This window comes from Diabrotica undecimpunctata, chromosome 5 (genome assembly GCF_040954645.1).
Source record: "Diabrotica undecimpunctata isolate CICGRU chromosome 5, icDiaUnde3, whole genome shotgun sequence".
Lineage (NCBI taxonomy): Eukaryota > Metazoa > Arthropoda > Insecta > Coleoptera > Chrysomelidae > Diabrotica > Diabrotica undecimpunctata.
The window spans coordinates 10,707,379-10,735,107 of record NC_092807.1 but is presented as its reverse complement, the minus strand read 5'-3'; the positions used below and the strand labels follow the sequence as shown (position 1 = coordinate 10,735,107).

The 27,729-nt window shown below is 31.6% G+C and overlaps 2 protein-coding genes across 4 annotated transcripts; one reads left to right on the top strand and one right to left on the bottom strand.

The window, feature by feature from the left end:
- Window positions 1–1,342: 1,342 nt before the first annotated feature.
- Window positions 1,343–9,334, bottom strand: LOC140441041 (NECAP-like protein CG9132). Its single transcript, XM_072531448.1, has 4 exons — window positions 9,160–9,334; window positions 8,842–9,047; window positions 8,411–8,789; window positions 1,343–7,810 (listed from the first exon to the last, which is right to left on the bottom strand). Exons 1-4 carry the CDS (start codon window positions 9,243–9,245, stop codon window positions 7,762–7,764), a joined length of 720 nt encoding a protein of 239 aa, XP_072387549.1. The 5' UTR covers window positions 9,246–9,334; the 3' UTR covers window positions 1,343–7,761.
- A 231-nt stretch (window positions 9,335–9,565) lies between these two features.
- Window positions 9,566–26,797, top strand: LOC140441040 (protein RER1). 3 transcript variants are annotated; one of them, XM_072531445.1, is made up of 6 exons: window positions 9,566–9,712; window positions 9,852–9,944; window positions 12,121–12,225; window positions 16,709–16,805; window positions 19,800–20,020; window positions 25,796–26,797. In XM_072531445.1, exons 2-6 carry the CDS (start codon window positions 9,873–9,875, stop codon window positions 25,892–25,894), a joined length of 594 nt encoding a protein of 197 aa, XP_072387546.1. In that variant the 5' UTR covers window positions 9,566–9,712; window positions 9,852–9,872; the 3' UTR covers window positions 25,895–26,797. The 3 variants fall into 3 exon arrangements, with proteins under 3 accessions (XP_072387546.1, XP_072387547.1, XP_072387548.1); XM_072531446.1 differs by lacking the exon at window positions 12,121–12,225 and adding an exon at window positions 11,987–12,091; XM_072531447.1 differs by lacking the exon at window positions 12,121–12,225 and adding an exon at window positions 11,987–12,091 and having other exon boundaries at window positions 9,607–9,944.
- Window positions 26,798–27,729: the final 932 nt, after the last annotated feature.

Sequence of the window (27,729 nt, the reverse complement as noted above, 5' to 3'; positions counted from 1 at the left end):
AACAAAATCTATAAAAATTGTGGAAGCTTTCATATTGTGGTATCTTAGCAAGTTACTCAGAATTACATGGGTGGACCACGTTACAAATGAAGAGGTTCTAAGAAGCGCTAACATCCAAAGAGAACCACTAGATCTCGTTAGATAGTGAAGAATTTCTAAGAAATAACAATTATAAGGTATTAAATATCATTTTAATGGGCAAAATTCAATGTCAAAGATGACCTGGTCACAAGCAACATTCACTGTTCAGAAACTGAACGCCTCCACACTGCATGGCGTTCAAATATGAAAAAAACACAAAAGAGTTGTAAAACGAAAGAAGATCCAGGAAAAACGTAGTAGAGACCACATAAACACATAACCCCTAACAATGGCGTGACAACCGAAGGCTTAACAGAACTTAGGATATAGCAATAATATGGTATTTCACACTAGAGAAGTCCGCTAACAGCCATAGGATGGCCACAACATTAACAATTACTTGTCAAGCTTACTAAATAGCCCCTATCTGACTGCTATTTCATCCCATAATGTAATTTTCCATACTGTGTCGATGTCGGCGAAAAAAACATGCATTAGTTTTGTAGGCCCGCTAACAGCTGGCGCCAGTGTTACATAGGTATATAAAAATTAATTTTATTATTGTAATATATTTAAATAAATTGTTTAAAATTTTATAAATAAACCTAAATCAAATAATTGCAATATTTTAATGTGCATAAAATAACTTTTGTCAGAAATAAGTGTGTTAACAACGCAGTAAAAAAGTTCAGCAAAAGCTTCGTAAATATCATAATAGGTGGCGCTAGTGTTAACTATAATAATTAACTAGATTATGTTATTATGATATCAACTGTTTAAAATATATTTATTAAGTAAAGGTATGATCAGAGGACTTTAATCGATAAAAACTGTAATATTTTTTGCGTTGAAAGTACTACAGTTTAATATATTTTGATAGTCCGTATATAAAGCAAAAAGGAGACAGAATGCTGGAGCTGGCTAAACCTAGATTACAAAGTACTGGTACTAACGTTACGGAAGTTTTAAAATAAAGATTTAAAAACACTTGGATCTCTGGCGAAAACCTCCATCCCAAGATATAAGTAGAATAATCTCTGTTCTAATTTAACATATATATAAGTATCAACAGTGCATAAAAATTTATTCTTTAACTTAAATAACATTTTCTGTAAAAAACATTGCGAGAAATACTAAACTAGTGCTACAGAGAGATTATATAATATATTCTGTCGAATGTTTTCTATTGTCGAAGAATTAAGATAACACAGAAAAATTTATAGATATTGTACGTTTTCAAGAAGTTATTTTGTAATAATTAATTGTTTTCCCGACTTATAGACCACCTAGAATTATTTATTCCTGATGTTTTATCTGTTACTGTGCGTCGTGACAGACATCATCAAAGGCAACTACGACCGTTACTGCAGTCACAGACGAAACATCGGAACGAAATAATTCCAAACCACTTCCAATAAGCCTGTAAAACAGTGTATCATTAGTATATCTCTCTATCTAATAACCGTAGTGATTGATGCGGTTAACTTTTCTAGCGAAATGTGTAAATTTAAGACTTAGCAACAAAAATGAAGTTTTTCAATAAAAATTATCAAAAAATCAGTGTTTTCTATTATACTTTACGTATTTTAACGTGGATAAAACGTTAAAAGATATTTTGAAACATGTTTTCCAGAAATTCAACTGAAATAAAACTAAAAATATTGAATTTGAAAGTTTTTTCGTAAAATCGTAATTTTTCGACGACAGAAGTAAACTGACACCCTGTATAAAGGAATACAAACTAGTAAATATGTATAAATAATTATTATTAATAATTCTTATAGAGAAAACGTGTGCCTTAAGTAAAAATTTACGAGAGTATCCATTAATTACGTGAGCAACAATGAGTTCATAGGTTTACACAAATCATTCTTAAAAGAGAAATAGAAGTATAGCCAACCTCGTTTCAGATTTTTAAAAAGCACTTTACTATATGTTTGAGGCAAAATTTTAATTTTATTGTTGATAGTGTGACGAACGAGCTCCTTTCGACGTACCCCATGTAACGGTTGCATCTCGAGACGATGACGTGTGTTCGAGAGTGTTCCTGATGTATCGACCAGGTGAGAGATCGAGGCGTCAATACAAGCGAAAATAGAGGTGGACTATTCCAGATTGTTCTAGTACATGAATAAAATCAATTAAATTAAAAACTGTCGCTCCATTCGTAGACGATAAGAAATATATGTTTCTCCTCCTCGAACGGTGTGACACCAATCACGATACAACACTTTGTTATGAATATCATTCATCAATTACTTCTCGGTAACATTCGTGTATACATATACCTTTTGACATGCTACCGATGCCATTGTGGCAACAATCGATTGTGTATTTATAATGTCTCCACCGATTGAAAACCCCGTCGATTGTAAAATATGCGACAGTATTCATTTACTTCGTGAAAGCAGTTGAAATTCATCGTTAGATTAGAGCCTTGTACCGAAAAAAAAATGTTATGACCCATAGAATGGTATATCTCAGAGATTACTGAAGATGTGGTGCAGAAATTCGACGTAAAAGTGACAGAACAGACGATTCGCGATTTCTCCGTTATCAGAGGAGTTCCCTAAAACTTTAAATTATATCTACGAAATTATTACTGAACACTTTGTGGTCACGGAGGGGTACCAAAACACGGCAGCACATAAAAACAAATGTTTAGGCAGCACCTTGATTCTTCTTGAGCGTCATTATATTGAAGATGGCAATTATTACTAGATTATATATATGAAAATGCCACAACAACCATAAGTCGACATTCAGCAACTAATAAAATAAAGATAAAAAGGGGAGTCAGGCAAGGTGATACCATGTCACCAAAGCTGTTCATTACCGTTCTTGAGTATGCATTTAAAAGACTAACATGGCAACAGAAAGGAATATCCATCGATGGAGAAAGATTAAACCATCTACGTTTTGCGGACGATATCGTGCTTCTGTCAGATAATCTGGGAGAGATCAAAGACATGCTCCAAGAACTGAATTACATACTACAAGAAACTGGGCTGGAGATAAATTTCGAGAAAACCAAAATGATGACCAATATGGTTCCCAGCGAAGAGATACAGATCAATAACAACAAGGTAGAATTAATCGATAAATACACATACTTGGGTCATGAAATCAGAATAACCAGAGACAACCAAACCTGCGAGCTAAATAGACGAATCACATTGGGATGGGCGGCATATGGAAGGATGAGAGACATTTTTAAAACAAATACCCCAATTCACCTTAAAACGAAGGCATTTAACCAATGCATCTTACCAGTCTTGACCTACGGAGCAGAGACCCTAACTTTAACGAAAGCTACTGCCGAAAAACTGAGGGTAACACAAAGGCGAATGGAGAGATCAATGCTGGGCCTGACCTTGAAAGATCGCGTGAGAAATGAGGAGAATTTGTTTTGAATTGCATGGCACAAGGAATGTATTGTGTCACCATGAAGCCAAAATCAACATACCTTTCCTGTTCCAAAACACACGGCACATATGATTTCCGGCACAGACATTGTCCACTTAAACTTTACTCTCTTGGACGATAGTAAACGTCACCACTCCATGAATTGATGTTTTATTTTAGATGTATCTTAGGTCACCCATATTTCATCACCTGTGACGATTGGGCTTCACCTAGTAATAATTCATCATTATCATCCAGCCCCATTTTCACATCCATTGTTGGATATAGGCCTCCTCCAAACGTCTCTAGTTCTCTCTATCTCTAGCTGCTGCAATCCAGTTTGTTTCTATTCTCCTTAGGTCGTCGGTCCATCGGGTGGGTGGTCTGCCTCGACTTCGCTTGTCGGGTCTTGGTCTCCACTCCAATAATCTCTTCGTCCATCTTCCGTCTTCCATTCTAGCAACATGTCCAGCCCACCTCATTTGGGCGGCAAAAGCTTGTTATTCGATATAAGTACCCTAATATTGGTAGCAATTATGTGCAAAAATATATAAAAGTCCTTGCTGTCTATATGTTTATATCTAAGAATGCCATGTTTTATATTGAGTATTATGATGCTTTATATTTTGCCTACTGAAATTCGCTAACAAATTTGTGTAGTGTATAGACAAAACGTTATAAGTGATGGAATGGTACGCAAATGTGTGAGATGGCCGAAAGAACGCGCATGACGAGGAATGGAATATACGACCCTTTTTTACGATCGTTTTTATTCACATTAAAATCATTTGAAAAAAAAACGTTGAGGCGTCTGTATTAATGGCATCGTGAAGGAAGGATAGTCAAAAATGTATCTCGTAATTAATGGATACCTTCTAACCAGGGATTCGAATTTATTTTCAAGATATAAAAAATTAAAGTTTGTTAAAAATACTCTTAGAGCATTATCTTATCAAAATATATATTAAATATGTATGAAGGATCATTTATTCCTAGATAAAAGCATAACACTGGAATAATAAAACCACTCTGAAGGGATTTTTCATAATAATCTCATGTCTGTGTTCTAAAAACACTATTATAAGTTGTTCCATAAATATAGACTTGCAGCAGCTACAAAAACCACAGTATATTAAAATCCTGTTTCTAAACAAGGAAAAAGGTAGAACAATTAATAAAAATGCGGAGTGTTACAAGACAGACACTTAGCTCACTGTACAGAGATTTAACTTATAAAACTGTATCACAAAAATCATTTCTTCATAGGTTTTTCAATTTCGTTCAAATAGAATAGGTCGTATCAATCTTGAAAGCAATGCTTGTCCCAGTCTAGGAGATGCTGTTAGTAAGTAAAATGTTGGGGCGACCTATGACAAATGACGGAATTATTGATGGTTGATTTGAACGAAGATATTCAAGAGCACTTTGTAGATATAGCCTTATTTATTACCACAATAATACAGATGAAGGTAATTTCCTTAAAATAGATACGTTGTAAGTAAAAAAGAAAGAAAAATCAGTTAAAAAAACCTAAAAAAGATTAAATTTATCGCATTCAACATCAATAATAGAGATATTTGTTTCAACTATGAAAAAAATGGAAATAAAATATCATCATCATCATCATCATTCTGGTTTTACAACCCTACGTGGGTCCTAGCCTCCTCAAGAATTTCTCTCCGGTCATTCATATCCATCGCCTTTCTCTGCCAACCACATATTCCCATATTTTTCATGTATTCATCAATGTTATCAAGGAACCTTGTTCTAGGTCTTCCTCTTCTTCTCTGCCGGAAACAAAATATGGTGTGAAGTAATGAATTTGGTGTAGCATATGAATTGCAAGGATGCTGTCCCACTGATACCAGAAGTTTAAAGTGCCCATTATTGGTACAACCATATAAAGAGTGGATACGAATAAATTAGGACTAGTAGACTTTGTAGCTGCTGTCCAGCTAGAAAGACAACCGAAAAAGGTTGAGTGACAATTTAAACCATCAGAAAACATGATATAAAGAATAATAATATCTAATAAATAAAAAACAAGATTAATCATCACTTTAAATCCTCAAAAATAGTTTTATTGTTCCTTGTGGTCTAAAAGCTGCAAAATTCTTTATGCATATACATCAATAACGGTGATATGTACCAGTTCCAGATCTACTTCAGATATCTAGATTTGTTCGTTAAAAATCAGAAAAAATGTTGCAAAACTTATTGTGTAAGATAAAAAGTGAGATTAGTATAAATAATAAAGATAGGAACAAAGTATTAAGTAGATTTTTTTAACAACAAAGTCCTGAATCCCTGATATCAGTCACATCGATTCTTATCTATTATATAGATATAACTGATAACTCTTATATATACAAACACTCAAAAATATTACCTTCTGTAACCCTTTCACTATATTGCCAGTTTGTGAAGAATTTAATAAGTGTTAACATGTTTTGACATATGTCAATCAACCAGACCAGAGTAAGCTGCGCGCGCGTTCAAGTACAGCTGGCAAAGCTGCACACGTTTGTGGTCAGCCTGATGCATGTTCTGCCAACTGTGCAATATTGCTACCTCTATACATTATCTGTTTTCGATACTGCCTTGAATTTGACAAAATTTCACAAACTAACTTGAATTATAGTAACTAAGGGTTACAGAAAAGTACTACAGGTAATTTGTTTAGAATCTGTGCTTTCGGTACTCAAGAAAATGTTTGTTGATCCCGAAAACAAAATTCTATACTAGTCGAATCAACAACTATTAAATCTCATGCTTAAAGGGAGAAAAACAATCATACTCTTGCTTTAAAAACTTTATACACATACTAAAATATCTGGAGAGTATTCCTCGTAGAAGCTTGAGGCAAGTTTTTTGTTTACCAAATACAATAATGTGTTCAAAGCATGATAGTGGACAAAATACAGGCATTTTACCCAATGTTGAATTTTATAGAAAGTGGTAAAAAGAAGTAACAATGAGCAAGACATTGTGTTTAATGAGGACCAAAATGTCTAATACCATAAGAGATGTACAATGCTACAAATCTTTGTCCTTGAAAGTTTTGAAAGCAAAATTACATATTGCGTTCATACATAATCCTAAACATTGTTTATAACAAGCTCCTAAAACGATTCCAAAGTTAAAATGAAATATTACCCACTAAGAAACAGTCATGAGCAATATATTTATAAGTAAAAAAACATTTATATGCTGCATATACACACTAGCGAATTTTTACAAAAACAAATGAACAGTAACTTCTTATTAAGTTATATATTACAACTTTGAATGGATGTGGTAGCTATTTGTTCCATTTTTTTCTTTACATTCTTAGTGAAATTAACAAAATAATTTTCATAAAAAGTGGAATAGATAAATAAATATTACTGAAAAGTTTTTAAGATACCAATGCAAAATGGTAGTTAAATTATTACATTATAACATATAGTTCAGGAAAATAAGTAAAAAAGATTGGAACAATCAAGGTATCTAGCAAGTCTATTGCTATTTTTTCAAATTTTTAACAATATTATTCTTAAACAATAGTATTCTTAAACAATACAAATCTTCAAAATGGCTTAGTCTAAAAGTTATAAAATTAATTTGTTGCTCTTAAAACTGCAAACTAAGGAAAAATTATAATTATAAATAAAAATTTACCTTTTTAATGGCAAGCAAAAATTTAAAAAATCGCATTTTTGCACTTCTTTGTTAATATCTAAAAAACAACACTAAATCCTCAGTAGGAAATATATAAGTATTCTTTCTCTAGATATATATTAATTAAACAACTTGCTAGATCTCCTGATTATTCCAAGTCCCAAGTAAAACCTACTTCCCTGGAGTAATAATTCGCTAAAAAGACAAAAGATTGTGTAAATATTTGTGTCTATAGTTGTGTAGTGTGCTTTATGGGCAAGAAATATGACATAAACATTCACAAAATATGCTATTATGCATTCTGATACATATAAATAGAAGAAAAAGGATTGATAGAATCACTTAAGTAATAAACACCAAGAAAAAATGTATATAAGTATAAAATCAAGCTATTCTTTATATATTTAAAATTTGCAAATAAGGACCACTATAAAAATGTATATATATTATGTGAAAAAAGGTCACTTTTTATAAAAATTATTCAATACTATCATATGTATGATATATATAACTACTTATAGTTATGATAATTTATACAGCACACCTCAGACTACCTAGGATAATTCTAACCTGCGCATATTTTTTAAATAACAACATATCACCTGTCAGAAGAACTTAGAACTGCACCCAGTTGCTGTTTGATGCAGGCTGGTTTTGGGAAGCACTGAAAATAAACATTGTTAAACTTAATCTATGCAATTAATATCATATTTTACATCACAGGCATGGAACTATCAGACTACCACTACATTGAAGCAGAACTAAGAGAACAAACAAACAGAGCAACAAATATAGCTGGCTGTCTAAACAAAAAATATGGAATACTTAATAAAAATATTGACATTGAAGCTAAATCGAGAATATACAAAGCTGCTAAGGTCTATAAAGGCTCTTCTCAACAGATAAAGAAGTGTGGAGTATATGATACATATGGGGTAGACATAATTTATGGCTTAGAAAAACTTTCTAGGAGACCAAATTGTGCAGCTTGCATCATGTGCAGTAATAAAGGCTGTAAGGAACTAAAAGTATCGCTTTTGATATGTGAGTTGTAAGAAGGGTTTGCATGGAGCTTTATTTGACTCCATATGTATGTTTCTCACAATACTCTTCAGGTACATATTATGAAGGTTAATCTAGCACAGTTCCCTATGGAATCTACAACAGTCTAATATTCTGATTTTTAGCAAAAATAATAAATTAGAAGAGTATCTCATTTTTTACCTTTAGCAATTAGTAATTGCCTTAACTATTGATAACTTACCTGGCATCAGCTGATTTAAATTCAGACCAAGAATCCCCAGATGGGTTTGGTTTGGCTGCATGTGAAGGCGACACTGTAGGTGAACTTCCTGGTGGGGCTGGCAATTTACCACTTGGTGGAGGTGGTAATAATCCCAGACCCCCACCTGATGTCTGTACTCTTGACCTTGAACTACCCTCTGAACCGTCTTTCTTTGTTATTTTCATGTTAATTTTAATTGTTTCTCCTTCTTTAAATCCAAGATCCAAACCTGGTCCACTTGGTTCTTCGTTGATTTGTTTTTCCTTCTTTACCCATTTGAAGTGGTCTTGGAGAGCAACATTTAAGTCGAACGAGTCTGATCTATCTCCAAAACCAATGCCAATAAAAGCAGTTCGGCCTAAAATTTGAACATTTTATAAAAACTTTTACTTTTATTTAGGAAACTTTACCATTATCATCCATAATACGCAAAACAAAGTATCTTGACGAATCACTAACAGGTTCAATGGCTATTCCGGGGTAAGTATCAATGGGACATTTGGCAAACAGTTCTCCAGAGTTTTTATCTTCCAATTTGATAAACAGTTCATTGCCTTTTGAAATCAATCTCATTCTTCCTGTCCATGACGGTTCCGCTAAATTCCAATCGGCAGCCCTAAAATGTAAACAAACATTATAAATAATGAGTCATTTTTCTTTGAATTTGCTATTTTTCCAACATAGGAAGTGGGTGGATGTACTGATTTTTTCCAAAGACAAAGGTTTACCTATAATTTCTATTTGATGCCCTTGGTGGAATATTAAAAACGAATACTTCAGGTTTAACTAGCACTACGCTTTCGTAGGTATCCATTTGTAATTTTTAGTATTATTTTATAAAAAGAACTTTTGATTTTAACACCACAATACTCACAATACTTTCAAAAACGAAACGTCACTAATGTCAATGTCAACTGTCAACCATAAAAAATGTCAAGTTTATCTTCTTTTTATTACATTGCTTTAACACGTTTTCAGTCAATGTTCATGAGGAAGTTGCTCGAAAAGCTCAAAATAAACAAATTCAATCGCAAAGTAAAAGCACATAATTAAAAACAATTCTGAGATAAAAGGAAGGTATAGATAATAAGATTATTGCAAAAATATTTAGTCTTTTAAATCTTTAAATAAAGATCACATGATGACATGATACACATATTTATGACAAATTGTCAGTTGCCACCGCTTTTTGGGTTTGACGGATCGACGTGTACAAAAATGGATTAATACTCTAAGTTATTTCAATCTTCAATTAATAATTTTTTACTGGAAAATAAATAGGTTAGTTCAAAGTATTACGTTTAAAGTGCGTCTCCTAAATATCTGTACTAAAATAATCCCAAAATAAAACTTCCTGTGTTGACAAATTTGAAATGAAGTTTTAGAAAAATCTGAGAAGGTAACATTGTTTAATTTCTAGGATAATAGAATTTTCGTAAATATGGAAGAAGAATTATTAACTTCAAATTCGAAGAAAAATGTATTTTCTCAACTATGCACCAGGATATCACAGGTAAGCTTGTAGTTTACTGTTTCTGATGTCGATATCGTCATCCTAAATAACTTGATAATAAGTTGGATTTATTCAGTTTAAGTTTAAGGGGGACAATATTTAAACCTGTGTGTGTGTTGTACGTTAGAAACAATATTATGTATTTAAGCATAATTTGTTAGTATATTTCATAAACTTGATGAGTCAGTAGGTATCACAGAATCAAATGAGAAAGTATTTTATGTAATTTGAAATCTGTTGCAATTATTAAGATTTATTGCTTATTATTATTACTGTTATATTATTAATTCAAAGGGTTTATGGTCTAATTCTTGATAAGCTTATCACAGACCTGTATATTAATGTAATCTTGGTGCACCAGATCTAGAAATAAATTGAATTTGAATATAACTAATAAAACATTGAAATTGAGACATATTTTATTTAACTTATTGTATGTTAAATGTTTGCTAGTTTATGTTAATTTACCAGGGTACTAGTTTTCACTTAATTTTTCAGTTTTTATCTTATCTATTCCTATTCACTGTGATATCTTGAATACAAATATAAATGGTTTTTAAATTTTTGACATATATAAATTTTTGATATATTTTCCTAATTTGTAAGTTTTTCAATTCAGTTATGTAAAAACATTTTTTAGTAAATACTGTTTTTTAGCATAATTTTTATGCTATTTTCTATCAATAATGATGTTGTTTCACTTGTATTCCAAGGTTATTTAGAAGTAGGTATTAATTAATGTTGCATGTTTCTATTATTCATATATTGGGGGAAACTAATTTTAACTTTTATTGGAACAAAAGTATCATTTTGGTTCTATTTATGGGAGAAATATCTTTCTTCTTATTAAAATTATGAATTACCATGAATATTCAATCAAATTCCAAAATTCCAAGTAAAAGCTAATAAAACAAATATTGTTTGAACTTTTTCTTTAACATTTGGAAATATAAGAGTGATAATTTTTATATACAGGCAATAATATTAGAGAACTTACATAAAAACATTGTGAAGAGTAATTTTAAAAGGAATAGTCTTAGGTTGCGATGGTGTTTTGGGAATATTTAATGTCATACTACAATAAAATGTAAGCATTTGGGTGTACAACAATGGTTTGTTTTACTTTATGGTTGAAAAAAATTATTTACTACACACACATCTTCTCTTTATCATAAGTAAGTCAGTATTACATTGTACAGACATATGTGCTCTTATTGTATAAGCATGAATTGTCCCTCAGAAATTAGTGGGGGATTCCCCAAAAACGTTTTCATTTATAATTTATTTCTGATGTATTAGCATTTCCCTAGCATAGAAATGAAAGCTATTTTAATAAATTAGAACTCACATTGTCCAATTTAACAAGGTTGATTAGTACAGTGATTACTGTGTTTTGTCTGATAGAATATACTTCTCCGTTTTTTCTCTATTTGCTATTAGTTTCCTTCAATGTATCCATTCTTAAATCACTTAGGTTTTCTTCTACTTTATTGTACCATTTTTCATGGTCTTTTTCCCTCTCTTCTATAATCAGGGAGAATTATTTCTTTTATTTACTATTTCCTAGGATGACATATGTATCTCATCTATGTATATTGTATGTGCCATTATGTATCATATTATTCTGTTTTCTCAATGATTCATTGTCTTCCTATATTCATTATAGTTCATTTTTGGATACCATTATTGGTGTTACAACTTTTCTTTCCATAATTTAAAGACTTCTCTTAATTCTATTACATTTCATACTTGATTTCATTTACAACAATTATAATTTCTTTTCATACTTAATATAATTAAAATTATGATTAAATAGCAATGTTATATCAATATTTTGTCACATTCAAATATGCAAGTCTGAAAAGTTAGTAATTTTGCAGAAAAATATCCTGGTGTTACTAATAAATAGTTTCTACACATAACTACTTACATTATTTACATTTTTTTTGGCATTCTACAGGATAAATATTGTATAAATATAAAGCATGTAACTGTTAGACCTTGTTGTTACTTCTCTAATAATAAAACCTATCAAATCTCAGATTCACCAGAGCTTATTGGATTCATGGACTCCTCACACAAGGGCTAGATGGGGTGGCAGCATAGCTCTCCTCTTACTATTTGGTTTGCGCATAGTTAGCAAGCAGGTAATATTAATTTTCTGTTTGTATTTTAGTGGTACCAAGGAGTGGTGGACAAGACAGTGCCCTGGCGAAAGGGTAGATGGGTAGCTGCCATACTTCTCATAGCCGGGTTTTTAGCCAGAGTGCTATTGGCACAGGTATACAAACAAGACAATACTTTTTACTATTCATTCTCATGCTTTGGGTTATTTTGAGTGCCATCAGATCACATTTTTGTACTTAAACATATGGTATAAACTATAACATTTGATCCTATTAATAGGGAAAAGTCACACTTAATTAATAAATTATTGCTTTCAGAATACAGTAGAGCATCGATTATCTGAACTAAATGGGGCATGGGTGTTTGGAAAATCGGTTTTTTGAAACCGATTTGGAACTGTATTGATATATCCATACATATTTATCTACGGGTGAATGAAAGCCATATTTACATACATACATATGTATTTATATCTTTAATGGCAAATAGAAATTAAACAAAAAAGTGCAGTCTTTGGAACAAAACATATTCTAGGTACAATATTGACGAAAATTGAAGATGTTGTAAGTGTTAATTACTTATGCTAAAAAAAGCAAGTCTCCCCAATTACGAGCGGCTAGGTGACATAGTTTTCCAAGGATAGGTCTTTTTCATTTCAACATCGATGAGTTGGGATGTTATCAAGAAGCAATAATGTTTTCTCTCTTTTACCATTTTTTATTTGATGGGCTTAACAGAAGACATAAAAGATTCTATAAACCATTCCTGTGGTTTCATACTTTTACCAATGACAAGCATGGGCAATCAGTGGCTGCCAGTTGCATTAGCACAAGCTAAGGCAGTGATACGATCCTTGCTTATTGTAGGTCCAGGTGCTGCTAATTCACGAGGTAACACAAAAGTTTTTCATGCCAAAGCTTTCAAATTGAACCCAGTTTCGTCTGCATTGTAAATGTAATTTTCTTCCTTCAGTAACTCCGTTAATTTAATTTAAAATGAATCTGCTACTGATGAATCAGCACAGTTTTTATCCTTGTATTTGAAGCTCATGAATGATATGTCTCAACTTAAATTATTTTGTATTTTTATAATATATTTAATATTATATATTATATATATATATATATATATATATATATATATATATATATATATATATATATATTTAATATATATAATTTTTATAATATATTTTTATATTTTTGTTTTTATTTATAACTGTACTTGCTTGAAAATTTTACAGCCCTCTGGGTTTTTAGTTGAATTTAACTGCTTTTTCACACAGAATCAGAAATAGGTTCACTCTGGAATTTTTTTTTGAGTAAACCAGCATCATCTAAATCCGTGTTTGAAGTAAGTTTCATCATTTTGCGTCTTGTGCATCTGTCAGAATATGCTGGGACTATGCTTTTTCAGGAGTTTGGAATAGCGGTCATTCAGTTGATTGACATTCAGATAATTGATGTATAAATGAATCTACTGTACTTCATTTTGCAATTTTCGAATGATTTAAAACAGACAATTTTGTTTCAAATATATTTTATATAATTAACTAAAAAACTTGCAATAGTCTTGGACTATTTCAAAGTTCGGAAAAAAATTCCGTTTTGTTATTACACAAAAGACAATTTAACAAATAAAAAATAAAAATCAATCTGATGTGCAATCCGTTTTTGGGACAAAGAGGTTGTTGGGAATCTTCAGTATAAGTATTTTAAAGGTATTGGTGAAAGCTTGTGGACACATGTTTTTAGGGTAATATTTTTATGTTTTTTCATTAAAAATAGCTACCATTTAAACAAATCACGAACTTTTATTGGTAGTCATTAATAGTCATACCTAGTTATTTTTACACTCACCTTTCCTCCAACAGCATTGAAGGAAAAATATTTTCCAAAATAATATATAAAATTTTATTCATGTGTGATATAGCAATTATGCACCTATGCACATGTTTGTGAGAGTATCCTTAGAGAAAACTGTGGTGAACATTCGATAATAGAGCTTGTTAGATGTGCTAATATGATCGTAAAGAAGCCACCTGATATTTTAAGCATAAATTACCAATTAGCTTGAAAAACAAGTAGATCAGACAGAGTAGTGAGCATATATACCAGAAAAGATGAAGTTTAACAGTAAAATAATTAGGTCTTATAAAGCCATTGTCATTGGGGAAATTTTGAATTATATAAAGATTCACAAGGAAACTAAGTTCCTGTATTTGGCTGTATACCATATATTAAAATTTTTTTTGAATAAAATCCTTTATAAAAAGGTATATAAAAAACCCAGTTGGGCTATGTTAAATTGACAAAACGTTTTCGGAATAAGTATTCCATCATCAGTGTCTAGTTAATACATGGATGTAGCCACTAAATATGTGGGTAAAAACCCTTTAAAAATTATTAAATGAAATTTAGTTTACATTATGTCTAATTTACAATTATACCGCCATGTTACCAATCCAACGGTAACTTTACCATCTTAATTGTAACGCCATGTTACCAATCCAACGGTAACTTTACCATCTTAATTGTAAATTAGACATAATGTAAACTAAATTTCATTTAATAATTTTTAAAGGGTTTTTACCCACATATTTAGTGACTACATCCATGTATTAACTAGACACTGATGATGGAATACTTATTCCGAAAACGTTTTGTCAATTTAACATAGCCCAACTGGGTTCTTTATATACCTTTTTATAAAGGATTTTATTCAAAAATTTATATAAAGATGTTGTAGGATTCTAAGTAACAAAGGAGTACCTGATGCTTCAAACTGTAGTATTTTGAACTATCATTTGTAAGATTTTGGTTCAATCCTCAATATTATAGAAAACATTGAAATATTTTACAAATATATATCCAAAACTACTGTTTATATTTCTTTTATATAGAAATTACAGACTACCCTGCTATACCTGCTATGTCAAAATGGATGAGATGTGCTAAGAGGACTAGGATATGTTTACTATGGACTACCAAACACAATATAATTTTTTAAAATTTTGATCAATGTTGCCTAACAATATCTGGTTAGTTATATATATATATATATATATATATATATATATATATATATATATATATATATATATATATATATATATATATATATATATATATATCACAAATAAATATTCTAATAAATTATTCACTTTGTTTTGATCTGTTTTTTAAACTGTTATATCTTATACTGAAGACAGGTGAATGTAAACATAGGTCTTTTCTAAATCTGCCTTATCCACCACTTCAGAGCTACATTTTTTGGTAAACACTGCGAACTTAATTTATCCAATGAGAGGTTTTGTATAAGTTAAGTTGATTTGCTTAATTTTTGAATTATTTACGATTCGAGGTAGGTGCCATAAATATATACACAGCAAAATAGAATAGAATAAATTTCGAAAAATGTTGCATTACAGATTTCTGTAACTTGACTATCGTTCTTCTATCAGATTGTAATTTTTGAACTAAAAAATAAATAATTTTGACTTGGAGCCATCTCCAATATTTAAGGTGGATATTCCAATAATTGATAGAGATATGATAGTTGTTGAAATGCTGACAATTATGATGGGTGTACCATTTGTTAATTTTGTTTGACATTTGGCACAATTATTGATTCTCGCTCAATAAGACAAATTTGCACTGCTTTACTTGCCAATGCTTTTAGTTTTGTCCATCGGTTTATGGCACCCACTCAAAATCTATTTTAATTGTTACGCTTTTATTTAAAAATAATTATGATTCATAAATTTTAAGTCGAAACTGTTAGAATAACTAGTAATAGTCTCAGTCTAAAGGCTCAGTTACACAGCGTGATTAACTTGTACAAGCTATAAAAATGAATACTACGAGAAATCAGAAATGAATTGAAGAAATTCTGTATAATAATACCTCTACATCCCAGAAACAAAATTCTGATTCATAAAGGACACCGGAATATTGTTTTTACCCGTTTTACAACGTTAAAAAAATGGTGAAAATTAGTGAAATCTATATCAATCGATAAAAAGTTACATGAAGAGTTCAAATATAGAGTTCTGATCATATTGGGTGAAAACTTAGGACTTACGAAGTCAAATTGTTTGTTCAGGCTGCAATAAATCAAGAAATTTTATAAATAGTATGGATTTTGTTTGCTGGCGACCTGGGAGACTGTCCAATGCGAGTATGTCTGTCGTCCACTGAAGTATCTTGCCATAACTTGTCGAAATATAATATCAATGAGGTGGTTTTCCGTTGCCAGGTTCAGTAGATACTCTTTTAGTTCTCTGACTACTTCCACTTAGCAACTAGTAGGTCTGTACATTTGGCCAGGGTGCAGCAGGTGGAGCCATTAATAAGAGTTGGGTGTCATTTGAGGATTATCAAGAACCATCTCCCGTCAATTTGGTCCTTCCGTATAAAATATTTGTATAGTGCTATTGGTAACTGAGTCATTGTTAACTGAATCATAACTTTCTCAATTGTGGCAGTGGATTCAATTCACTAGAATCAAATGATTGGTAACATTTTTCCAATAGAGAGACTGAAATAATTTTAACAATTGGAATAATGTAAACATCTTATATTATTATGCAAATTTTCAACCATAACTAATCTACATAAATGGATTGTTTCTTTCAGGGCTGGTATATAGTCACGTATGCATTAGGTATATATCATTTAAATCTGTTTATAGCATTTCTCACACCAAAAATCGATCCTGCGATGGACTTTGATGGTAAGTAGTTTTTTTTTGTGATTTTGTTTAACAATTATTAAAAATTTCGTTAAAATTAATCTTGAACACAATTCATTTTCTATCGGTATCGTTTCTACAAAGTACTTGTTATTTTGGCTGAACGGGGGGTACTCGTTTTACTTCTTTATTTATTAATATCCATCGTTTTGTACCGATGTTCATACTTCCCTATTCATAAGCTTCCCTAAGCATGCCTATTCTACAAATAGTGGGAACAAATGGTTAACATTACTCAAATTCCAATGGACATAATTTGGAACAATTTGGTACCGGGAACAAATTGCAAATCGCTAACATCATAATATTGTTCTGAAGCTATTTTCTTGTGGTATTATAATATTTGCTATTTTTATTGGGCTTTAACCGCAATTGCAGTTTTGTAATCTTTACAAATTTCATGTAGTAACGATTTAAATATACAGCTTCCTTACAAGCATCTGATGCTGCGATATATTCAGCTTTTGAAGATGAAAGAGCAACAGTTCTTTGCTTTCTACTTTCCCAAGTATCGCCCCAAGAAGCATCAGAGAAACCTTCAAGAATAAAACAATCAGTTTTTGTAAAAGAAATTCCCAAGTTCGCTGTATTTTTTACATAACGAACTAATTGCTTTAATTGATGCCAATGTTCAATGCTATAACCATTATTAAATTGACTCAACATGCTGACTGCATGAGAAATATCGGGTCTTGTGGTCACAGCCAAATACATAAGACAACCAATAATCCTTTGATATGGAACATTATTTAAACGAGATTTGGTATCTTTACATTTTGTTCCAATGGAGCGGATACTCCTTTGACATCTAAGAATCCAAATCTCTTCAAAAAATTGTGAACGTACTTACTTTGACTTAGATAAATTGTATTATTACATTTAGATATCTGAATGCCTAAAACCTGTTTACCTTCTCCTAAGTCCTTTATTTTAAATTTGTTTTTTCAGATCATTTAACAATTCTTGTTTCATAGATACATTATTGTGAATAACAAAGAAATCATCAACATTCAAAATTATTATAATAATACACTTTCCTTCTATTTAAAAAAAACAAGGCTCATTTTTTAATATTTCAAAACCAGACTTACTTAGTTCTTGATTAATCTTATCATTCTAGGCCCTAGAAGCCAGTAAACAGCAAACAAAGTTTTGTTTCCTCTCCCTGATGATAAAATTCTCAGGTTGCATCATATAGACCTCTTCTTTCAGCTCCCCATCAAAAAAAGCAGTTAAAACGTCAAAATGTTAAGACAGATTTAACTGAGCTGATAAAGCAAACAATAACCTTAGAGTTGAGATTCTAGCCACAGGGGAAAATGTGTCAAATTATTCTATTCCGTAAGATTGAGAAAAAGCTCTAGCTACTAATCTAGCCTTATATCGAGAGTACTGCCTTGTGCATCTGTTTTCGAGTTGAAAACCCATTTAGACGAAATTATATGGTTATTACTTCGCTTGCCTACTAAAGTCCACACATCATTATCTATAAGTGAATTATATTCACACTGCAAGGCCTGAAACCATTCATCTCGATTGTTACCCTTTAAAGCTTTTTCTACTGTAACAGGTTCCCCATAAGAACTAATTGGTAGGTAACATAATCTGTTAACCAATCTGGTGGATGTCTCTCCCTGCGTGGTCTTATTCTATCCTCCGATTCATCAGTACAATCTACATCTGAATCAGAAAAAATTGTTACATATGCATCAATTGATTCTTGATTATCAGATTCATTTGAATAATCATAAGTGATGGTAAATGATTTATCATTTATAGACTTATCACCAATATTTCCATTAAATTCCTCAATAAAAGGAGTTGATTCTATTATAGCCTCAGATTGAGTTGAAATTGAATTCTTTCCATACAATATGTGTCCAAAAAATACAACATCTCTACATTTTTATATTTTTTCTCTACAATTGTGATCACCCAATCTATAATCCTTAGTATGTTCACAATACCCTACTATAATCATGAGTTTCGATTCAAGATAAACATCAAATTTATTTCCAAAATTCTTAGGTACATGAGCATAAGCTTTACATCCAAATATTTTTAAGTGACTCAAATCGACCTTGGAACCAGTCCATAATTCTTCAGGAACAGTCCCATTAACAGCTGTAGTAGGGCTACGATTTTTTAAATATATTGCAGTAGCCACTGCTTCTGTCCAATAGGCTTCAGGCAAACCAGAATCAGTAAGCAAAAGCCATAGCTTTTCCACAACCGAGCGATTGGCACGCTCCTGTACACCATTTTGTTCAGGAGTGTATGACACTGTAGTTTCATATATTATTCCTGAATTCTTAAACAGTAGAGCTCTAAACTGAGCATTACAAAATTCTAAACCGTTATCGCTCCTGTAGCGTTTTATTTTAAGCCCCGTTTGATTTACAACGAGTCTTTTAAATCCTTGAAACTTGAGAACTGTTTCATTTTTAGACAGTTGCATTAGCCATTTTATTTTTATATTTCATCTTTTCTTTTTCGTTCTTCATTTTTGTCTGTATCCATAACCTATAAGAATTAAAACTAAACATGTGCTACATTATTAAATAAGGTTACAAGTGACAGTTGACGACCGGCATCACTATTTAAACAATGTGGACCAGCGTTGCCAAGTACAAAATTCCAATATGTTTTATCAACAAGCATGCAGTTAATTACATTGATGTTCTCAGTTGACCCATCGTTTATTTGGTTATAGCTTATTCACAATTAGGCATTGTGACTCGCCTTGTCAGGAATCAAAACTTCTCTACCCAGTCTGACATGCACAGAACACTGAAGAGCTTCGATTTAGTTCGATTTAGTTCAGAACTCCTCTGCACTTGCTTAGACCGACACAACAAGTTTGCCACTGCTGACAGTATTTATTTGACATTACTTTTCTTGATCTTATATAATACTGATACAGCTATCTTACACTTGGATACCTTTTTCTGTCTGTTATTGGGTCTTGTGTTTTAGGCGACGAAGGCGGTCCCGAACTACCCACTAGAGCCAATGAAGAGTTCAGGCCATTCATAAGAAGACTACCAGAATTCAAATTTTGGTATTCAGTGACGAAGAGTACACTCATTGGTTTAATTTGTACGTTCTTCGATTGCTTCAACATACCTGTATTCTGGCCAATATTAGTCATGTATTTTATAACTTTGTTCTGTATTACTATGAAGAGGCAAATAAGGGTAAGTCTCAATATTGTTCCCAAAAAATATAAATTAAACTTGTAATGGATTCAACCGTTACTTGATGGAAGTTCATTTTTTTCAAGCAATAAACCACTGAAAACTCAGTGGTTTATTGAGTTTATAATTTACTATCACTACAGCTGTTTCGGCAGAGTGCCTTTCTTAAGTGAGCTATTTTTGTTATGCATCTCTTGAGAATTAGAGTAGGTAATATAATAGATAAAAAATTTATTATACAGTGTAAAAAATTAAATGATCTAATTTGCAATAGTAAAAAACCCCAATAGTCAATATACAACGTTTTTCGAACCATAGTTTTTTCAAAAGATTGATAAAATTAACAGATACTAAATTGAGTAATAGATATACAACTTTTAGAGAAAGGATTTAAACACAACTTGCCTCAACATACTCAAAAAACTTTTAGAATACTTAGGGGTAGAATGTGAAGTAGCGTTAAACAAAACTGCCAACAATATAGAAAAAAGTGTCATTGCAAAATCTATTACATATATATATATATGTGTAGTGAAACTAAAAAGTCCTGTTACAAAGAGAATCAAACAGCCATTTCAATTAAAAATAAATCAATAGAAGGCAACATAGTGTTTACAAAAGCAGACAAAGGTAACACTACTATTGCTATAGATAAAATAGAATATAATAACAAAACAATAGATTTTTTAAAAAATGGAAATATTACAACCATTAACAAAGATCCGACAGAAAAGCATCAAAAACAAATTAAACTGGCGTTAAAAAATTTCACCAGAACAGAAATACCTCAATCTTATGAACCCACAACTCCCTAAATTATACTGTAATGCAGTAGAGGTAATGTAGTGATTAGTGACCAGTCTCGTAGCGTCTGGGGGCTCGGGAGACTGAAACCTCGGAAGTCCTGAAGAAGACACTCAAATTAAAAACGAACAAGTAGGAAAAAGATAAACTTATTTTGAAAACTATCGTTTATATTTTAATTCAATTCTGCAATTTCCTTTATTTGCAAAAATGTTAATAACGAAATCATAAAAAGAGGGTGTTGTCATTAATCCAAAGCGTGTCTCAATGGAAATTAAAGAAAGTGACGACATTCGATCTTGCAATTGGGTAGTTCTTTGGCATGTTTTAATCCGTTTCATTGCTGAAAAACTTCTTTCAACAGATGCACTTGTAGCCGGAATTGTTAAAAATAGGTTTGCCAATTTGAAAGCTCAGGAAATGCATTAACAAACTCTGAAGAATTTAAATATTGATACAATTTTTGTACATTTTTGTGAATATAGTCTGGATCATTATAAAGAACTGTCAATGCTGTTTTTAACTATACTGTGTCCAATTTTTGTCCATATAGCTTTGATGAAAGGCGCTATCTGGGAATTTGTTTGCATAAATTTTAGAATTTTCAAAATATAGTGCCAAACACTTTAAATTCTTTAAATCAGAAAACCTATTTTTAAGTTGAATAATAGTAGTGTCAAAAATTTCAAAAAAAAAGTCGTGAATAAGACGTCCCTTTATCATCGTTAATATTGGTAATTCGTTGCCTCTTATTGGGTTTGGGGACATCATCATTTACAAAATCTTCTTGTTTTAACCATAGACTCAAAATTATTCCGCTCTAATTGCAAAAATTCGAGAAATTCATTAACCTTTCTCGTGCAAAATCCAATTTCATACATTTTTTTTTTTGTAAAATATCAAACAAAACTTCTAATTTTGGTAGAATAACCTTAAATAAACTAAATAACAAATTAAAATCAAGTTCTTACAATGTAATGTAAGAACCTTTCCAACAAATTCGTGTCTCTCCATCCCATGTAGCTGTGTCAGTATGCATTTCTTTCAATAGTTCGAGAAGCTCTGAACGAATACAAGAAACAGCCTCAACGAGTCTTACCAGCATAAATCCACCTTATTGCTGCTAATTTGAGTAAACGTTTTTGTACTAATTTATCCAAAGTAGCAGCCCTTTTGGAGGATTTTGAAAAAAATGTAGCAAGCCCTGATAAAGTTTTAAAAAAATTTTACACTCTTTAATATGTTCCACTGATTGCTGTAAAACCAAATTGAGTCTATGCGCATAACAATGAACAAAAATTGCATCTTGATACTTATCTTCAACTAGTTTTTGTAGGCCGTTGTGTTGCCCACTCATTACAGCCGTACCATCGTAAGTATGTGCAATTAGTGTATTTCCACACTGAAACTTATTTAACACACTGAACAAAATTTGCGATAACGGTCCCGCTGAACACTCTTCACTAACATTAACAAATTTCAAAAAGCTTTCACAAACATCACCGTCGGGGCAAACATATATCTAAATACAACAGAAAGTTGTGACTGGTTTGAAACATTAGTGCTTTCATACAATATAACAGCTACAAAACTTGCTTCGGTAATTTCTGACTTAATTTCTTCAATCGTAAATGTAGATATGGCTTCAATAATATCATTTTGTACATCACTTGAAATTTCCGAAAAAACAGTTGATGTTTTTAGATATTGGCAAACTTTTTGATCTTTTTTGGCAATTAATGTTAACAATTCCCTGTAATTGCCTCGATTGTCAGAGTCATCGCCCTCAAAATGACCCCTAAACGCTAATTCTTGTTTGACCAAAAAACATACGGCATCAATAAGTGTGCAAACGATATATCTTTTTTCTTTACAATTTCATTATGTTTAGTAATATTTGTTTTAAAAGCTTAGTTAAGAGAACTTTCGATTCTTGTTTTGCCAAACTAGATCAAATTGGCTACACATCTTACATGTAACGGGAAAACTTCATGTCTTCTTTTTAAATCTCTAAAACTATTTAAATCGTGGACTTCGCCGCTGAGATATGACCAACAATACAGTCTTATTTTTCTTGCAACCGCATAATCAAGAATTTTCACTGTAACAGCTAAATTTAAAATATCGAACTGATTTTTTTTTTATTCCTTTTTTTTAAATTACTTAGTGAAAAATTCTTCTAATAATTTAATTTTATCTGACTCATCTATATTGACAATTCAGACATACATTATACATTTTAAAGTAGACGACTTTAAAATGATATTGCCAATATTGTTGAGTTGCGTTCCTGGGACGACTTTACTTATAAGATAGTTCATTCGATTACATGAAATCAACTTTAACTTCAGAATATCCGTCAGAAAAGATCATAACATGTAATTTGTCTTTAAAAAGACAAATACATGCCATGATGACAGTAAAACTCTCCTGTTAGCGATTCCATAGTAAATTATGAGGGAAAAACCAGGAAAAAACCTCATAATACTATCCCGACATGGTAAGTATTTGATCGTGCATTTAGTTTACCTTCAATAAACACCAAATTCCGATTTTATATGTTTGTTATTTAATAAACATAAATGATGTATTCTCTATATGTTACTGACTTACCAATACTGGTATTTTCCTTTTAATAACTTCCTCTTTCAATATGGGTAACCAGATCCTACTACATTCTGCCGAGGAATTCGCGACACAATTGGTCTCATTTAGCATAATTAGAGCCGCTTCTTTGATTTTTCTCTTTTTACCATCCGTTTCTTTCAGGACTATATTTGAATCATTCCATTGAACCCTATGTTCATTATCCCATGCGTGTTTACATATTTGAGATCTATCAAATTCTCTATTTTTAATATAGGATTGATGTTCACTTATTCTAACATTTAATGGCCTTTATATTTCACCTAAATAAAACTGATTGTTTTATTATTTATTGGCTCTAATTATGCTAAATGAGACCAATTGTGTCGCGAATTCCTCGGCAGAATGTAGTAGGATCTGGTTACCCATATTGAAAGAGGAAGTTATTAAAAGGAAAATACCAGTATTGGTAAGTCAGTAACATATAGAGAATACATCATTTATGTTTTTTAATAACAAACATATAAAATCGGAATTTGGTGTTTATTGAAGGTAAACTAAATGCACGATCAAATACTTACCATGTCAAGATAGTATTATGAGGTTTTTTCCTGGTTTTTCCCTCATAATTTACTATGGAATCACTAACAGGAGAGTTTTACTGTCATCATGGCATGTATTTGTCTTTTTAAAGACGAATTACATGTTATGATCTTTTCTGACGGATATTCTCAAGTTAAAGTTGATTTCATGAATTCGAATGAACTATCTTATAAGTAAAGTCGTCCCAGGAACGCAACTCAACAATATTGGCAATATCATTTTAAAGTCGTCTACTTTAAAATGTATAATGTATGTCTGAATTGTCAATATAGATGAGTCAGATAAAATTAAATTATTAGAAGAATTTTTCACTAAGTAACAAAAAACAAAATTTGTTTAATTTACTAATGTTTGTATTTTGAGAACGATTTCCGAAGTGGAAATTGAAACTTTAAACTTAAAAATTATTTAAAATATTGTGTTGGTCTTACATTTTCAATAATCTCCTTTTTTTTCTTCAAAATTATACAATGAGAATGACTTTTCAAGTAGTTGATCGATTACGCAGTTTAATTGCACGCACACTGTGTAATAGGTACTTACTCCAAAGTGACCAAAACAAAAAATGGTAACAAGCCTACTAATATCCAATGCGCGCGCACGCTCTCTCGCTTTCAAAAGATTCAGACACGAGCTGGTCCCGACCGATAGCCGACAGACCAACACGCGTATCCACAAACAAAAGTGGTAACAACGTAACGTGCAACCCAGTCCCATCAACTTGTCAATATTTTCGTGCGTCTAGTTGGCTATTTATTGAATTACAGTAGTCATAAAATATTTATTTGCGAGATTTTTTTACCTGTTACCAATGGTTACATGGACGCTTCGCCAGTGCCTATCCTATACAACATAAATTGGCAGCTATATCATAGCATGTTACATAGATTAATAGAAATTCCCATGTCAAAAATATTACAGTGTTTTATTGCTTGATAAATTGAGTATTTACGAGGTATGTTCCAAGAGTATCCGATCTCTTGGGGCATACCCAACTTCTATCACTCAATACTTATTACAGTATTCGCTCCGTGCGTGACCATGGTAGGGGTACCTTGAAACGATGCCAGCGTGCGTAGCGGCGAAATATGACACAATTGGCCCTACCTTTTTACGCATAAATTTTATCAAAAATGTGTGCAAATACATGTTGCGTATTTAGTTGTGCTAATAATAGCAAAAATAGTAAGTGTAGTTTTTATAGGTTCCCAAAGATTACATATAAATTAGAGAAAAGAAAAAGATGGATCCGTGCTATTAATATGAAAAAGGAAATATCACGTAACCTCATTTTTATGCAATTGAAATATTTAAATAATTTACCTTAAATGATATTTTATAAGGCTTCAAGCTAACTGCAGAGTGCCTGATGACTTTAGCTTTTATATCACAACTTTTACTATTACTGTTTTTAATTATATGCTCTTTCACGTGAAAAACTTGATTTGCCAGTACTAGATTTTTAACTTTTCTTTTCCGTTTGGGGTTGAAAAAATAAATTAATGAATTTTTAGAAACCCAATTTTTAATACTACATTTATTTTGTACATAAACTGAAAAAATATAGTTAAAAAGTTAATTATTAATAATTGTCAATTTCGCCTGTATTTAACAATGTCAAACATATGTCATTAATGTCATATGTTTAACCTGAAAATTGGTAGACTCCAAAACAGTCAGATGAAGGCGGTAGGTGTCGCGTCAGTCACGCACGGAGCGAATACTATTGTTTTACATCATGTCCATCCTATAAAAGTAATAATCTTTGTTTTCTTCTTCCAGCACATGATAAAGTACAGGTACTTGCCTTTCACGCACGGCAAACCGAAATACCAGGGTCATGAGGAGACGACGGGGAAGGTTATAATATCCCCAAAGTGACAGAGGATGTAATTTATTAACTCGATTTATTATAAAAACAATTTTGCAATTTGTATACAAGTAAAATAAAGTATTTAGGTCAAGAGATTCATTCGTTACTATAGGCAAACGTAGTAACCGATCTTTATGTACATAATCAAAAGTTGCGAATTTCCCTCTAAAACATTTCGATAACTATCTGTATGTTGTTTGTAAAGTGGGTTTATGCAAGGAAATACAATTTTGTTTTTTAATTTTTGTTTTTATTTTGTGGTCGCGGCAATGGTACAGATGGAATAAACCAAAATTTTAAAATCAATTTCGTTTTGACCTTTGGACGCCGAAAAAAGAGCTTATTTTTTTAGTTCTGGCATATTCACAGCAAAATATTTTATAAAAGCTGGAATGCAACAAATGAATCGTGTCACTTGTCACAGTCGCGCTTGCGTCTATCCATTACAAGTAGAGATGGGAGATTCTGACCAGATCTCAGTCAGTAATTCGTCTTCACGGTTACCAAGATCGTATTTCTTTCTTTTTTTGACTGGAACAATGTAAATATTGTTTAAATGTTAAAGAATGCAATCATATCTATATTCATAACAATTAAATGCGGTATTTTAATATTTCCGCTATTGTGATTTAAATGTCGACTTACGCCGAATCTTACGAAAGGATCTGTTCGAAACAACACTACCTATTTCCACTTTGGAAGTTCACTAGTACCGTTGACTATGATTGTTGACGTGGTTATTATATATCGCGAATTGGAAAGGATTCGTAACTGTTTTACAATAGTTTTGAGATCATAAGAACCATATTATGCGTACACAACGCTGTAGCGTCCTTATACCGGCTCGAAGGACCAATTATTAAAGGCAGTACTTTAAAATATTCGTCGGCGACCTCAAGATGATAGAAAACTGGCGACGACTAACAATAATTTAAAAACTATAATTACCTGGAATCGTGATCTGCTATGAACATTATATAAAAGATAGTTTGGACCATAGTACCTTATTTATAAATTTTCTATCGAATTACCACACTGAACATGCATAAGTGTAACGATGACCTCAAAAATTATTCTTTTTCTCAAAAAGACAGAATTTTAAATCTTAAATCGTCGGTATTTTAGTAAAATTATTCAAATACTTTGGCAAAGAAGAATATTTAGTCCAACATTGAGGACATTTGTATCTATATAATCGTAGGCATGGACTTATTTTTCTCTCGCGGGTTATAATCCACATATAAAACCCAAAATCCATGACAGCGGGCTGGCAGACCCATTTCGAGTGAGTAGTTTACTAGCTTCATGGTTCGAGATAAGCTAGCGAGAAAAGTATTTCAGATGTGAAAAGAACAGAATGGATCTACGTCTTTGAATTGGAATTCTCGGGTGACTAGAGTCGGTGAAGGGTGGGAGGGTCTCACCACTTGGTGACGCCTATTCATTGATCAGTTAGACCTAAAAAAACCGGAGTATAGATACCTATAGAAAGCAAAATCATACATTTGGTTTCTTCATTCTTATTAAATGTTTCTTGTAGATTTATAATAGGTAGACACATACGAAGATATTCAAATGATCGACCTAGCCGTCCGTATACTATCTCCATTAATATATATTTTTTTTTCATCAGCTTGGTGCATTTTTTATAATATCCCAGTATAATATTTTCATAGCTTAAACACTAAGGTGTATAAAAATAACAAACTCTAAAAAATCCCCTCGTTCAAGAATAACAAATACCCATCTACCAATATGTCAACAGGTCTCATCGTTCATTGATCCACCTCACTAAGAGCATTCACGTGCTGAGAAATGCATTCCAGACGATTTGTGGATCAAA

Coding starts and splice junctions, on each gene's coding strand:
- LOC140441041 (XM_072531448.1), bottom strand. CDS start 9,245: ATGGATACCTACGAAAGCGTAGTGCTAGTTAAACCTGAAGTATTCGTT. Junction 9,048..9,159: donor GCATCAAATAGAAATTATAG/GTAAACCTTTGT, acceptor TTTACATTTTAG/GGCTGCCGATTGGAATTTAG. Junction 8,790..8,841: donor GCGTATTATGGATGATAATG/GTAAAGTTTCCT, acceptor TTCAAATTTTAG/GCCGAACTGCTTTTATTGGC.
- LOC140441040 (XM_072531445.1), top strand. CDS start 9,873: ATGGAAGAAGAATTATTAACTTCAAATTCGAAGAAAAATGTATTTTCT. Junction 9,945..12,120: donor TATGCACCAGGATATCACAG/GTAAGCTTGTAG, acceptor TTTGTATTTTAG/TGGTACCAAGGAGTGGTGGA. Junction 12,226..16,708: donor CCAGAGTGCTATTGGCACAG/GTATACAAACAA, acceptor TGTTTCTTTCAG/GGCTGGTATATAGTCACGTA.